Source organism: Lampetra fluviatilis, unplaced genomic scaffold (assembly GCF_964198595.1).
Source record: "Lampetra fluviatilis unplaced genomic scaffold, kcLamFluv1.1 SCAFFOLD_217, whole genome shotgun sequence".
Lineage (NCBI taxonomy): Eukaryota > Metazoa > Chordata > Hyperoartia > Petromyzontiformes > Petromyzontidae > Lampetra > Lampetra fluviatilis.
This window is the reverse complement of record NW_027621821.1, coordinates 7,424-20,611: the sequence shown is the minus strand read 5'-3', so window position 1 is coordinate 20,611 and position 13,188 is coordinate 7,424. Positions and strand designations below refer to the sequence as shown.

Sequence of the window (13,188 nt, the reverse complement as noted above, 5' to 3'; positions counted from 1 at the left end):
TCAGCACTGACACCCACAGACTCAGCACTGAGACCCACAGACTCAACATTGAGACCCACAGACTCAGCACTGAGACCCACAGACTCAGCACTGAGACCCACAGACTCAGCACTGAGACCCACAGACTCAACATTGAGACCCACAGACTCAGCACTGAGACCCACAGACTCAGCACTGAGACCCACAGACTCAGCACTGAGACCCACAGACTCAACATTGAGACCCACAGACTCAGCACTGACACCCACAGACTCAGCACTGAGACCCACAGACTCAACATTGAGACCCACAGACTCAGCACTGAGACCCACAGACTCAGCACTGAGACCCACAGACTCAGCACTGAGACCCACAGACTCAACACTGAGACCCACAGACTCAACACTGAGACCCACAGACTCAGCACTGCCACCCACAGACTCAGCACTGAGACCCACAGACTCAACACTGAGACCCACAGACTCAGCACTGAGACCCACAGACTCAGCACTGAGACCCACAGACTCAGCACTGAGACCCACAGACTCAGCGCTGAGACCCACAGACTCAGCGCTGAGACCCACAGACTCAACACAGAGACCCACAGACTCAACACTGAGACCCACAGACTCAGCACTGACACCCACAGACTCAACATTGAGACCCACAGACTCAGCACTGAGACCCACAGACTCAGCACTGAGACCCACAGACTCAACACTGAGACCCACAGACTCAGCACTGACACCCACAGACTCAACATTGAGACCCACAGACTCAGCACTGAGACCCACAGACTCAACACTGAGACCCACAGACTCAGCACTGAGACCCACAGACTCAGCACTGAGACCCACAGACTCAGCGCTGAGACCCACAGACTCAGCACTGAGACCCACAGACTCAACATTGAGACCCACAGACTCAGCGCTGAGACCCACAGACTCACCACTGAGACCCACAGACTCAGCGCTGAGACCCACAGACTCAGCACTGAGACCCACAGACTCAGCACTGAGACCCACAGACTCAGCGCTGAGACCCACAGACTCAGCACTGAGACCCACAGACTCAGCACTGAGACCCACAGACTCAGCACTGAGACCCACAGACTCAACACTGAGACCCACAGACTCAACACTGAGACCCACAGACTCAGCACTGAGACCCACAGACTCAGCACTGAGACCCACAGACTCAGCGCTGAGACCCACAGACTCAGCACTGAGACCCACAGACTCAGCACTGAAACTCACAGACTCAGCACTGAGACCCACAGACTCAGCACTGAGACCCACAGACTCAGCACTGAGACCCACAGACTCAGCACTGAGACCCACAGACTCAGCACTGAGACCCACAGACTCAACATTGAGACCCACAGACTCAGCACTGAGACCCACAGACTCAACACTGAGACCCACAGACTCAACACTGAGACCCACAGACTCAACACTGAGACCCACAGACTCAACACTGAGACCCACAGACTCAACACTGAGACCCACAGACTCAGCACTGAGACCCACAGACTCAGCACTGAGACCCACAGACTCAACATTGAGACCCACAGACTCAGCACTGAGACCCACAGACTCAACACTGAGACCCACAGACTCAACACTGAGACCCACAGACTCAACATTTAGACCCACAGACTCAGCACTGAGACCCACAGACTCAGCACTGAGACCCACAGACTCAGCGCTGAGACCCACAGACTCAGCACTGAGACCCACAGACTCAGCACTGAAACTCACAGACTCAGCACTGAGACCCACAGACTCAGCACTGAGACCCACAGACTCAGCACTGAGACCCACAGACTCAGCACTGAGACCCACAGACTCAGCACTGAGACCCACAGACTCAACATTGAGACCCACAGACTCAGCACTGAGACCCACAGACTCAGCACTGAGACCCACAGACTCAGCACTGCCACCCACAGACTCAGCACTGCCACCCACAGACTCAACATTGAGACCCACAGACTCAAAACTGAGACCCACAGACTCAACACTGAGACCCACAGACTCAACACTGAGACCCACAGACTCAACACTGAGACCCACAGACTCAACATTGAGACCCACAGACTCAAAACTGAGACCCACAGACTCAACACTGAGACCCACAGACTCAACACTGAGACCCACAGACTCAACATTGAGACCCACAGACTCAACATTGAGACCCACAGACTCAACACTGAGACCCACAGACTCAACATTGAGACCCACAGACTCAAAACTGAGACCCACAGACTCAACACTGAGACCCACAGACTCAACATTGAGACCCACAGACTCAACATTGAGACCCACAGACTCAGCACTGAGACCCACAGACTCAACACTGAGACCCACAGACTCAAAACTGAGACCCACAGACTCAACACTGAGACCCACAGACTCAGCACTGAGACCCACAGACTCAGCACTGAGACCCACAGACTCAGCACTGAGACCCACAGACTCAAAACTGAGACCCACAGACTCAACACTGAGACCCACAGACTCAGCACTGAGACCCACAGACTCAAAACTGAGACCCACAGACTCAACATTGAGACCCACAGACTCAGCACTGAGACCCACAGACTCAAAACTGAGACCCACAGACTCAGCACTGAGACCCACAGACTCAACACTGAGACCCACAGACTCAGCACTGAGACCCACAGACTCAGCACTGAGACCCACAGACTCAACACTGAGACCCACAGACTCAACACTGAGACCCACAGACTCAGCACTGAGACCCACAGACTCAGCACTGAGACCCACAGACTCAGCACTGAGACCCACAGACTCAGCACTGAGACCCACAGACTCAGCACTGAGACCCACAGACTCAGCACTGAGACCCACAGACTCAGCGCTGAGACCCACAGACTCAACACTGAGACCCACAGACTCAGCACTGAGACCCACAGACTCAGCACTGAGACCCACAGACTCAACACTGAGACCCACAGACTCAGCACTGAGACCCACAGACTCAGCGCTGAGACCCACAGACTCAACACTGAGACCCACAGACTCAGCACTGAGACCCACAGACTCAGCACTGAGACCCACAGACTCAGCACTGAGACCCACAGACTCAGCACTGAGACCCACAGACTCAACACTGAGACCCACAGACTCAGCACTGAGACCCACAGACTCAAAACTGAGACCCACAGACTCAACACTGAGACCCACAGACTCAGCACTGAGACCCACAGACTCAGCACTGAAACCCACAGACTCAACACTGAGACCCACAGACTCAGCACTGAGACCCACAGACTCAGCACTGAGACCCACAGACTCAACACTGAGACCCACAGACTCAACACTGAGACCCACAGACTCAGCGCTGAGACCCACAGACTCAGCACTGAGACCCACAGACTCAACACTGAGACCCACAGACTCAACACTGAGACCCACAGACTCAGCACTGAGACCCACAGACTCAGCGCTGAGACTCAACACTGAGACCCACAGACTCAGCACTGAGACCCACAGACTCAGCACTGAGACCCACAGACTCAACACTGAGACCCACAGACTCAGCACTGAGACCCACAGACTCAGCACTGAGACCCACAGACTCAGCACTGAGACCCACAGACTCAACACTGAGACCCACAGACTCAGCACTGAGACCCACAGACTCAGCACTGAGACCTACAGACTCAGCACTGAGACCCACAGACTCAGCACTGAGACCCACAGACTCAGCACTGAGACCCACAGACTCAGCACTGAGACCCACAGACTCAGCACTGAGACCCACAGACTCAACACTGAGACCCACAGACTCAGCACTGTCACCCACAGACTCAACACTGAGACCCACAGACTCAGCACTGAGACCCACAGACTCAGCACTGAGACCCACAGACTCAACACTGAGACCCCCAGACTCAACACTGAGACCCACAGACTCAGCACTGAGACCCACAGACTCAGCACTGAGACCCACAGACTCAACACTGAGACCCACAGACTCAGCGCTGAGACCCACAGACTCAACACTGAGACCCACAGACTCAACACTGAGACCCACAGACTCAGCACTGAGAGCCACAGACTCAACACTGAGACCCACAGACTCAGCACTGAGACCCACAGACTCAACACTGAGACCCACAGACTCAGCACTGAGACCCACAGACTCAGCACTGAGACCTACAGACTCAGCACTGAGACCCACAGACTCAACACTGAGACCCACAGACTCAGCACTGAGACCCACAGACTCAACATTGAGAGCCACAGACTCAGCACTGAGACCCACAGACTCAACATTGAGAGCCACAGACTCAGCACTGAGACCCACAGACTCAGCACTGAGACCTACAGACTCAGCACTGAGACCCACAGACTCAACACTGAGACCCACAGACTCAGCACTGAGACCCACAGACTCAGCGCTGAGACCCACAGACTCAACACAGAGACCCACAGACTCAACACTGAGACCCACAGACTCAGCACTGAGACCCACAGACTCAACACTGTCACCCACAGACTCAACACTGAGACCCACAGACTCAACACTGAGACCCACAGACTCAGCACTGAGACCTACAGACTCAACACTGAGACCCACAGACTCAACACTGAGACCCACAGACTCAGCACTGAGACCCACAGACTCAACACTGTCACCCACAGACTCAACACTGAGACCCACAGACTCAGCACTGAGACCCACAGACTCAGCACTGAGACCTACAGACTCAGCACTGAGACCCACAGACTCAACACTGAGACCCACAGACTCAGCACTGAGACCCACAGACTCAGCGCTGAGACCCACAGACTCAACACTGAGACCCACAGACTCAGCACTGAGACCCACAGACTCAACATTGAGAGCCACAGACTCAACACTGAGACCCACAGACTCAACACTGAGACCCACAGACTCACCACTGAGACCCACAAACTACTAAGACCCACAGACAAACCACACAGAGACCCACAGACTCACCACTGAGACCCACAGACTCAACACTGAGACCCACAGACTCAACACTGAGACCCACAGACTCAACACTGAGACCCACAGACTCAACACTGAGACCCACAGACTCAACACTGAGACCCACAGACTCAACACCGAGACCCACAGACTCAGCACTGAGACCCACAGACTCACCACTGAGACCCACAAACTACTAAGACCCACAGACTAACCACACAGAGACCCACAGACTCAACACTGAGACCCACAGACTCAACACTGAGACCCACAGACTCAACACTGAGACCCACAGACTCAACACTGAGACCCACAGACTCAACACTGAGACCCACAGACTCAGCACTGAGACCCACAGACTCAACACTGAGACCCACAGACTCAACACTGAGACCCACAGACTCAGCACTGAGACCCACAGACTCAACACTGAGACCCACAGACTCAACACTGAGACCCACAGACTCAGCACTGAGACCCACAGACTCACCACTGAGACCCACAAACTACTAAGACCCACAGACTCAGCACTGAGACCCACAGACTCACCACTGAGACCCACAGACTCAACACTGAGACCCACAGACTCACCACTGAGACCCACAGACTCAACACTGAGACCCACAGACTCACCACTGCCACCCACAGACTCACCACTGAGACCCGCAAACTACTAAGACCCACAGACTCACCACACAGAGACCCACAGACTCACCACTGCCACCCACAGACTCAACACTGAGACCCACAGACTCACCACACAGAGACCCACAGACTCAGCACTGCCACCCACAGACTCAACACTGAGACCCACAGACTCACCACTGCCACCCACAGACTCAACACAGAGACCCACAGACTCACCACACAGAGACCCACAGACTCAGCACTGCCACCCACAGACTCAACACTGAGACCCACAGACTCACCACACAGAGACCCACAGACTCACCACTGCCACCCACAGACTCAACACTGAGACCCACAGACTCAACATTGAGACCCACAGACTCAGCACTGAGACCCACAGACTCAGCGCTGAGACCCACAGACTCAGCACTGAGACCCACAGACTCAGCACTGAAACCCACAGACTCAACACTGAGACCCACAGACTCAGCACTGAGACCCACAGACTCAGCGCTGAGACCCACAGACTCAGCGCTGAGACCCACAGACTCAGCACTGAGACCCACAGACTCAGCACTGAAACCCACAGACTCAGCACTGAGACCCACAGACTCAGCACTGAGACCCACAGACTCAGCACTGAGACCCACAGACTCAGCACTGAGACCCACAGACTCAACATTGAGACCCACAGACTCAGCACTGAGACCCACAGACTCAGCACTGAGACCCACAGACTCAACATTGAGACCCACAGACTCAACACTGAGACCCACAGACTCACCACTGAGACCCACAGACTCACCACACTGAGACCCACAGACTCAGCACTGAGACCCACAGACTCACCACACAGAGACCCACAGACTCAACACTGAGACCCACAGACTCATCTCACCACTGCCCTCCGTGTCTCCCCGGTGCCAGGTGCTGTGCGCTTGCACCGTGCGCACCCCCTACCCGGCCCCCGACACCTTCGACATTGACCTTGACCTCGACCTCGACCTTGACCCCTCCACCGCCCTCAATACCATGGGCATGGTCATGGCGCCCGCTCCACCCTCCGGACGACGCGGCCGCGGCCCCTCTCAGCGTCCGCCCCCGCCGCACCTCCCGGCCACCGTCACCGACGACGGAGCCGCGGTCCGTCGACCCCACGACGGCCTCTTTCGGGGCCCGCCGGAGCCTGACCCGGACCTCCGCGGTTGCCACGGTTGCGACGGTTGCCGCGGTTGCGACGGTTGCGACGGTTGCCGCGGTTGCGACGGTTGCGGCGGTGACGACGGTGACGACGCCCGGCCCGAGAGAAGGCCCCGGGGGGGGGGGGGCAGTGGGGGGGGCGGTGGGGGGGGTGGGGGGGGCGGGGGTGGTCACGTGGCCCACCCACGCCATCGACTCGTACTCGAGGGCGCTCTTCCCGGCAGCGTTCCTCCTCTTCAACGTGGTCTACTGGGCCTCCTATTCGGACTAGGGGAGGGGGGGTGGGTGGGGGGAGGGGGGGGGAGGGGTGGGGGGGAGGGGGTGGGGGGGGAGGGTGGGGGGGGGGGGAGGGTGGGGGGTGAGGGGGGGGTGGGGGGACTCAGCGCTGAGACCCACAGACTCAACGTCGTCTACTGGGCCTCCTACTCGGACTAGGGGAGGGGGGGGTTGGTGGGGGGGAGGGGGGGGGGAGGGTGTGGGGGGGTGGGGGGAGGGGGGGAGGGTGAGGTGGGGGGGTGGGGAGAGGGGGGGGGAGGGTGGGGGGTGAGGGGGGGGGTGGGGGGACTCAACACTGAGACCCACAGACTCAACACTGAGACCCACAGACTCAGCACTGAGACCCACAGACTCAACACTGAGACCCACAGACTCAACACTGAGACCCACAGACTCAACACTGAGACCCACAGACTCAACACTGAGACCCACAGACTCAGCGCTGAGACCCACAGACTCAACACTGAGACCCACAGACTCAACACTGAGACCCACAGACTCAGCACTGAGACCCACAGACTCAGCGCTGAGACCCACAGACTCAACACTGAGACCCACAGACTCAACACTGAGACCCACAGACTCAACACTGAGACCCACAGACTCAACACTGAGACCCACAGACTCAACACTGAGACCCACAGACTCAACACTGAGACCCACAGACTCAACACCGAGACCCACAGACTCAGCACTGAGACCCACAGACTCAGCGCTGAGAAACACAGACTCAACACTGAGACCCACAGACTCAACACTGAGACCCACAGACTCAACACTGAGACCCACAGACTCAACACTGAGACCCACAGACTCAACACTGAGACCCACAGACTCAACACTGAGACCCACAGACTCACCACTGAGACCCACAGACTCACCACTGAGACCCACAGACTCAGCGCTGAGACCCACAGACTCAGCACTGAGACCCACAGACTCAGCACTGAGACCCACAGACTCAGCACTGAGACCCACAGACTCAACACTGAGACCCACAGACTCACCACTGAGACCCACAGACTCAACACTGAGACCCACAGACTCAACACTGAGACCCACAGACTCAACACTGAGACCCACAGACTCAGCACTGAGACCCACAGACTCAACACTGAGACCCACAGACTCAACACTGAGACCCACAGACTCACCACACAGAGACCCACAGACTCATCTCACCACTGCCCTCCGTGTCTCCCCGGTGCCAGGTGCTGTGCGCTTGCACCGTGCGCACCCCCTACCCGGCCCCCGACACCTTCGACCTTGACCTTGACCTCGACCTCGACCTTGACCCCTCCACCGCCCTCAACACCATGGGCATGGTCATGGCGCCCGCTCCACCCTCCGGACGACGCGGCCGCGGCCCCTCTCAGCGTCTGCCCCCGCCGCACCTCCCGGCCACCGTCACCGACGACGGAGCCGCGGTCCGTCGACCCCACGACGGCCTCTTTCGGGGCCCGCCGGAGCCTGACCCGGACCTCCGCGGTTGCCACGGTTGCGACGGTTGCGACGGTTGCCGCGGTTGCGACGGTTGCCGCGGTTGCGACGGTTGCGGCGGTGACGACGGTGACGACGCCCGGCCCGAGAGAAGGCCCCGGGGGGGGGGGGCGGTGGGGGGGGCGGTGGGGGGGGGTGGGGGGGGGCGGGGGTGGTCACGTGGCCCACCCACGCCATCGACTCGTACTCGAGGGCGCTCTTCCCGGCAGCGTTCCTCCTCTTCAACGTGGTCTACTGGGCCTCCTATTCGGACTAGGGGAGGGGGGGGTGGGTGGGGGGAGGGGGGGGGGAGGGGTGGGGGGGAGGGGGTGAGGGGGGAGGGTGGGGGGGGGGAGGGTGGGGGGTGAGGGGGGGTTGGGGGGACTCAGCTCTGAGACCCACAGACTCAACGTCGTCTACTGGGCCTCCTACTCGGACTAGGGGAGGGGGGGTGGGTGGGGGGAGGGGGGGGGAGGGGTGGGGGGGAGGGGGTGGGGGGGTGGGGGGAGGGGGGGAGGGTGAGGTCGGGGGGTGGGTGGGGGGTGGGGGGTGGGAGGGGGGGGGGTGAGGGGGGGTGGGGGGACTCAGCGCTGAGACCTACAGACTCAACGTCGTCTACTGGGCCTCCTACTCGGACTAGGGGAGGGGGGGGGTTGGTGGGGGGAGGGGGGGGGAGGGGTGGGGGGGAGGGGGTGGGGGGGGTGGGGGGAGGGGGGGAGGGTGAGGTGGGGGGGTGGGGAAAGGGGGGGGGGGAGGGTGGGGGGTGAGGGGGGGGTGGGGGGACTCAACACTGAGACCCACAGACTCAACATTGAGACCCACAGACTCAACATTGAGACCCACAGACTAAACACTGAGACCCACAGACTCAACACTGAGACCCACAGACTCAGCACTGAGACCCACAGACTCATCTCACCACTGCCCTCCGTGTCTCCCCGGTGCCAGGTGCTGTGCGCTTGCACCGTGCGCACCCCCTACCCGGCCCCCGACACCTTCGACCTTGACCTTGACCTCGACCTCGACCTTGACCCCTCCACCGCCCTCAACACCATGGGCATGGTCATGGCGCCCGCTCCACCCTCCGGACGACGCGGCCGCGGCCCCTCTCAGCGTCCGCCCCCGCCGCACCTCCCGGCCACCGTCACCGACGACGGAGCCGCGGTCCGTCGACCCCACGACGGCCTCTTTCGGGGCCCGCCGGAGCCTGACCCGGACCTCCGCGGTTGCCACGGTTGCGACGGTTGCCGCGGTTGCGACGGTTGCGACGGTTGCCGCGGTTGCGACGGTTGCCGCGGTTGCGACGGTTGCCGCGGTTGCGACGGTTGCGGCGGTGACGACGGTGACGACGCCCGGCCCGAGAGAAGGCCCCGGGGGGGGGGGGGCGGTGGGGGGGGCGGTGGGGGGGGTGGGGGGGGCGGGGTGGGCGGGGGTGGTCACGTGGCCCACCCACGCCATCGACTCGTACTCGAGGGCGCTCTTCCCGGCAGCGTTCCTCCTCTTCAACGTGGTCTACTGGGCCTCCTACTCGGACTAGGGGAGGGGGTGGGGGGGAAAGGGTGGGGGGGTGGGGGGGAGGGGGGGGAGGGGGGTGGGGGGGGGAGGGTGGGGGGTGAGGGGGGGGGTGGCGTGACCCAGGGCTGAGACCCACAGACTCAGCACTGAGACCCACAGACTCAGGGCTGAGACCCACAGACTCAACACTGAGACCCACAGACTCAACACTGAGACCCACAGACTCAACACTGAGACCCACAGACTCAGCGCTGAGACCCACAGACTCAACACTGAGACCCACAGACTCAACACTGAGACCCACAGACTCAGGGCTGAGACCCACAGACTCAACACTGAGACCCACAGACTCAACACTGAGACCCACAGACTCAACACTGAGACCCACAGACTCAGCGCTGAGACCCACAGACTCAACACTGAGACCCACAGACTCAGCACTGAGACCCACAGACTCAACACTGAGACCCACAGACTCAACACAGAGACCCACAGACTCAACACTGAGACCCACAGACTCAACACTGAGACCCACAGACTCAACACTGAGACCCACAGACTCAACACTGAGACCCACAGACTCAACACTGAGACCCACAGACTCACCACTGAGACCCACAGACTCAACACTGAGACCCACAGACTCAACACTGAGACCCACAGACTCAACACTGAGACCCACAGACTCAACACTGAGACCCACAGACTCAGCACTGAGACCCACAGACTCAGCACTGAGACCCACAGACTCAGCACTGAGACCCACAGACTCAACACTGAGACCCACAGACTCAACACTGAGACCCACAGACTCAGCACTGAGACCCACAGACTCAGCACTGAGACCCACAGACTCAACACTGAGACCCACAGACTCAACACTGAGACCCACAGACTCAACACTGAGACCCACAGACTCAACACTGAGACCCACAGACTCAACACTGAGACCCACAGACTCACCACTGAGACCCACAGACTCAACACTGAGACCCACAGACTCACCACTGAGACCCACAGACTCACCACTGAGACCCACAGACTCAACACTGAGACCCACAGACTCAACACTGAGACCCACAGACTCAGTGCTGAGACCCACAGACTCACCACACAGAGACCCACAGACTCACCACTGAGACCCACAGACTCACCACACAGAGACCCACAGACTCAACACTGAGACCCACAGACTCAGCACTGAGACCCACAGACTCAACACTGAGACCCAAAGACTCAACACTGAGACCCACAGACTCAACACTGAGACCCACAGACTCAGCACTGAGACCCACAGACTCAACACTGAGACCCACAGACTCAACACTGAGACCCACAGACTCAACACTGAGACCCACAGACTCAACACCGAGACCCACAGACTCAACACTGAGACCCACAGACTCACCACTGAGAATCACAAACTACTAAGACCCACAGACTCAACACACAGAGACCCACAGACTCAACACTGAGACCCACAGACTCAACACTGAGACCCACAGACTCAACACCGAGACCCACAGACTCAGCGCTGAGACCCACAGACTCAGCACTGAGACCCACAGACTCAGCACTGAGACCCACAGACTCACCACTGAGACCCACAGACTCAGCGCTGAGACCCACAGACTCAACACTGAAACCCACAGACTCAGCGCTGAGATCCACAGACTCAGCACTGAGACCCACAGACTCAGCGCTGAGACCCACAGACTCAGCACTGAGACCCACAGACTCACCACACTGAGACCCACAGACTCAGCACTGAGACCCACAGACTCAGCGCTGAGACCCACAGACTCACCACTGAGACCCACAGACTCACCACACTGAGACCCACAGACTCAGCACTGAGACCCACAGACTCACCACACAGAGACCCACAGACTCAGCGCTGAGACCCACAGACTCACCACACTGAGACCCACAGACTCAGCGCTGAGACCCACAGACTCACCACTGAGACCCACAGACTCAACACTGAGACCCACAGACTCACCACTGAGACCCACAGACTCACCACACTGAGACCCACAGACTCAGCACTGAGACCCACAGACTCACCACACAGAGACCCACAGACTCAACACTGAGACCCACAGACTCATCTCACCACTGCCCTCCGTGTCTCCCCGGTGCCAGGTGCTGTGCGCTTGCACCGTGCGCACCCCCTACCCGGCCCCCGACACCTTCGACATTGACCTTGACCTCGACCTCGACCTTGACCCCTCCACCGCCCTCAATACCATGGGCATGGTCATGGCGCCCGCTCCACCCTCCGGACGACGCGGCCGCGGCCCCTCTCAGCGTCCGCCCTCGCCGCACCTCCCGGCCACCGTCACCGACGACGGAGCCGCGGTCCGTCGACCCCACGACGGCCTCTTTCGGGGCCCGCCGGAGCCTGACCCGGACCTCCGCGGTTGCCACGGTTGCGACGGTTGCCGCGGTTGCGACGGTTGCGACGGTTGCCGCGGTTGCGACGGTTGCGGCGGTGACGACGGTGACGACGCCCGGCCCGAGAGAAGGCCCCGGGGGGGGGGGGCGGTGGGGGGGGTGGTGGGGGGGGTGGGGGGGGGCGGGGGGGGGCGGGGGTGGTCACGTGGCCCACCCACGCCATCGACTCGTACTCGAGGGCGCTCTTCCCGGCAGCGTTCCTCCTCTTCAACGTGGTCTACTGGGCCTCCTACTCGGACTAGGGGAGGGGGTGGGGGGGAGGGGGGTGGGGGGGTGGGGGGAGGGGGGGGAGGGGGTGGGGGGGGAGGGTGGGGGGTGAGGGGGGGGGTGGCGTGACCCAGGGCTGAGACCCACAGACTCAGCACTGAGACCCACAGACTCAACACTGAGACCCACAGACTCAACACTGAGACCCACAGACTCAACACTGAGACCCACAGACTCAGCACTGAGACCCACAGACTCAGCACTGAGACCCACAGACTCAACATTGAGACCCACAGACTCAGCACTGAGACCCACAGACTCAGCACTGAGACCCACAGACTCAGCACTGAGACCCACAGACTCAACATTGAGACCCACAGACTCAGCACTGAGACCCACAGACTCAGCACTGAGACCCACAGACTCAGCATTGAGACCCACAGACTCAACACTGAGACCCAC

At 59.8% G+C, this 13,188-nt stretch overlaps 1 protein-coding gene across 1 annotated transcript in view; it reads left to right on the top strand.

The window, feature by feature from the left end:
* LOC144955738 (gamma-aminobutyric acid receptor subunit rho-2-like) overlaps window positions 1-7,063 on the top strand; it is a 52,586-nt gene extending 45,523 nt beyond the window's left edge. Inside the window, exons 9-10 of the mRNA XM_078885882.1 lie at window positions 6,520-6,877; window positions 6,978-7,063. Coding sequence (XP_078742008.1) covers window positions 6,520-6,877; window positions 6,978-7,063 — 444 coding nt within the window. The remainder of the gene's footprint in view (window positions 1-6,519; window positions 6,878-6,977) is intronic.
* Window positions 7,064-13,188: the final 6,125 nt, after the last annotated feature.